We start from the raw sequence: 1,981 nt of genomic DNA on the forward strand, positions 1-1,981 counted from the left end.
AACGTCCCTGTTAGTGATGGCGTTGCATAGTCTGTCCACCAGAGGACGCTCTACATACGCTCTGGATTTTTTATTGGCTGATATATCGGCATTTTGGATTTTTAAATGATCAAATGTTTGTATCGGTATCAGCCTTAAAAGTTCTTTATCGGTCGGGCTCTAGTCATAACTTAAAATTAACATAAGTAAACGTCATACTTAAAAGAAGGTTTTCTTCAGAGATACATGTGTGTAATGTGTGATACATGTGTGTATATGTATTTGTTGTGTTATGGCTGTCTTGCTATTGGATGCTATTGAACATTTCCTTTGGGATGAATAATCTTCATCTCTCTCTCTCTCTCTCTCTCTCCCTCTCCCTCTCCCTCTCCCTCTCTCTCTCTCCCTCTAGCATTTTATGCGCTATCGGAGGCGTTTCCGATGCTGGTATCAGACAACGTTTCTATTTTGTGAACAATCCCTACTTCCTGTTGCGTAGCCCAGTTCACAGACCTGGATGTGCAGCTCCAGAGGAACCGGCCTGACGTTGGGGTGGAAGTTGAACGTGGCCGTGGTGCTGCAGCCGAGCCAGTGGGCCACGTCTTTGGCGTTGGACAACGACGAGCTGAGCGCCACGATGCGGATGGGACGCTCGATCTGAGAGGAGATGTACCTCATCCTGGAGCAGATCACCTCCAACACAGGCTGGTGGAAAGGAACAAGACACGTTGAGCAAGGCAGCGTTGTCTGTAGAGCACGTCAGCCACAAGGCAACTCCAAGTGCTTTACACAACAAACAGTTAAAAAATATAACAGATAAAACACAACCACCAATAACTACCTAATGACATAAAGCAGCCAATAACTACTGTACATTGTACGTATGTATATTGTATCCTAGGATTTCATTTATATTCTGTGCTTTGACTGATATTGCTGCTGTAACACTATAATTTTCCAGTTTTTGGGGATCAATATCTATCTATCTACTTGCATACATACAGTGGCTTGCATTCGTTTACCCCCCCGCCCCCCCCCAGGCTAAAGTTTAATTAAAAAGAGGGATAAAAAAAAAATTGGAAAATTGTTTTTAATGCCTTAATTAAAAAACAATATTGGAAAATCCAACCTTTAAGGACGAGAGTTTTCACCCATTTTAATTCCAAAGACCAAGGGAACTTTATCAGGATGCATAGTATCCTGATCCATGAAATAACTGGTCTTTAAAAATAAAAACCTGCCTCTATGGGAATTTAACATAGGGGGGTGTATACTTATGTATTTTAAGGAAGAACATTTATTTAATTATGAGACATTATTCATTCACAAAAAAAGAATTGGTGTACTTAAAGGGTGAATTTTCCTAAATGGTTTGAGGCATTAAGATTCATTTCCAAAAGATGTTTGTTTGTTTTTTTCTCTTTTTAATCAACTTTAGCCTGGGTGAGTCAACTTTCTCAAGCTACTGTATCTATCTATTGTCTGTAAAAAGTTCTATATCCAATAAAGATATTATCATTAATGTTATATTAAATCCTGATTTTATTCCATGTATGAGGAGGAAATCGGGCAAAGAGGACAGTAAATGTCTTTTTTATATTATGGTTATTACTGTTATATTTATACTGTCTTCCTCTCTATACTGTATTCTTCTTTCTAAAAACAGATGCTGGAAATGTCCATGTCCTTGCGTCAGTCCTCCCAACCGGATTAATCAAGAGAAGTCAAAGATGTATTATTCAGACGATGAAATGTCTGTGTTCTTACTCCGTTCTCTCCTCCGATCAGGTGCGTCTCGTCCACGATGAAGAGGCTGACGTTCTGGACGTTCTTCCTCTGTTTCCAGCGGCGAGACAGGATGTCCCATTTGTCGGGGGTGCTGACGATAATGTCCCCTTTCCCCAAGAGCTTGAGATCGGTGCTGGTTTCTCCCGTCAGCAGCACCACCTTCTTGTTCAGGATGTCCTGGAACTTCTGGTGCCAGTCGACAAACACCTGACGG

The 1,981-nt window shown here is 41.0% G+C and overlaps 1 protein-coding gene across 1 annotated transcript in view; it reads right to left on the minus strand.

Moving 5' to 3' along the window:
• snrnp200 (small nuclear ribonucleoprotein 200 (U5)) overlaps positions 1-1,981 on the minus strand; it is a 62,240-nt gene that overhangs the window by 23,225 nt on the left and 37,034 nt on the right. Inside the window, 2 exon segments of the mRNA XM_032511655.1 lie at positions 465-684; positions 1,747-1,981. The exon segment at positions 1,747-1,981 is cut by the window's right edge and continues 118 nt beyond it. Coding sequence (XP_032367546.1) covers positions 465-684; positions 1,747-1,981 — 455 coding nt within the window.

Source organism: Etheostoma spectabile, unplaced genomic scaffold, assembly GCF_008692095.1.
Source record: "Etheostoma spectabile isolate EspeVRDwgs_2016 unplaced genomic scaffold, UIUC_Espe_1.0 scaffold431, whole genome shotgun sequence".
NCBI classification, from domain to species: Eukaryota; Metazoa; Chordata; class Actinopteri; order Perciformes; family Percidae; genus Etheostoma; species Etheostoma spectabile.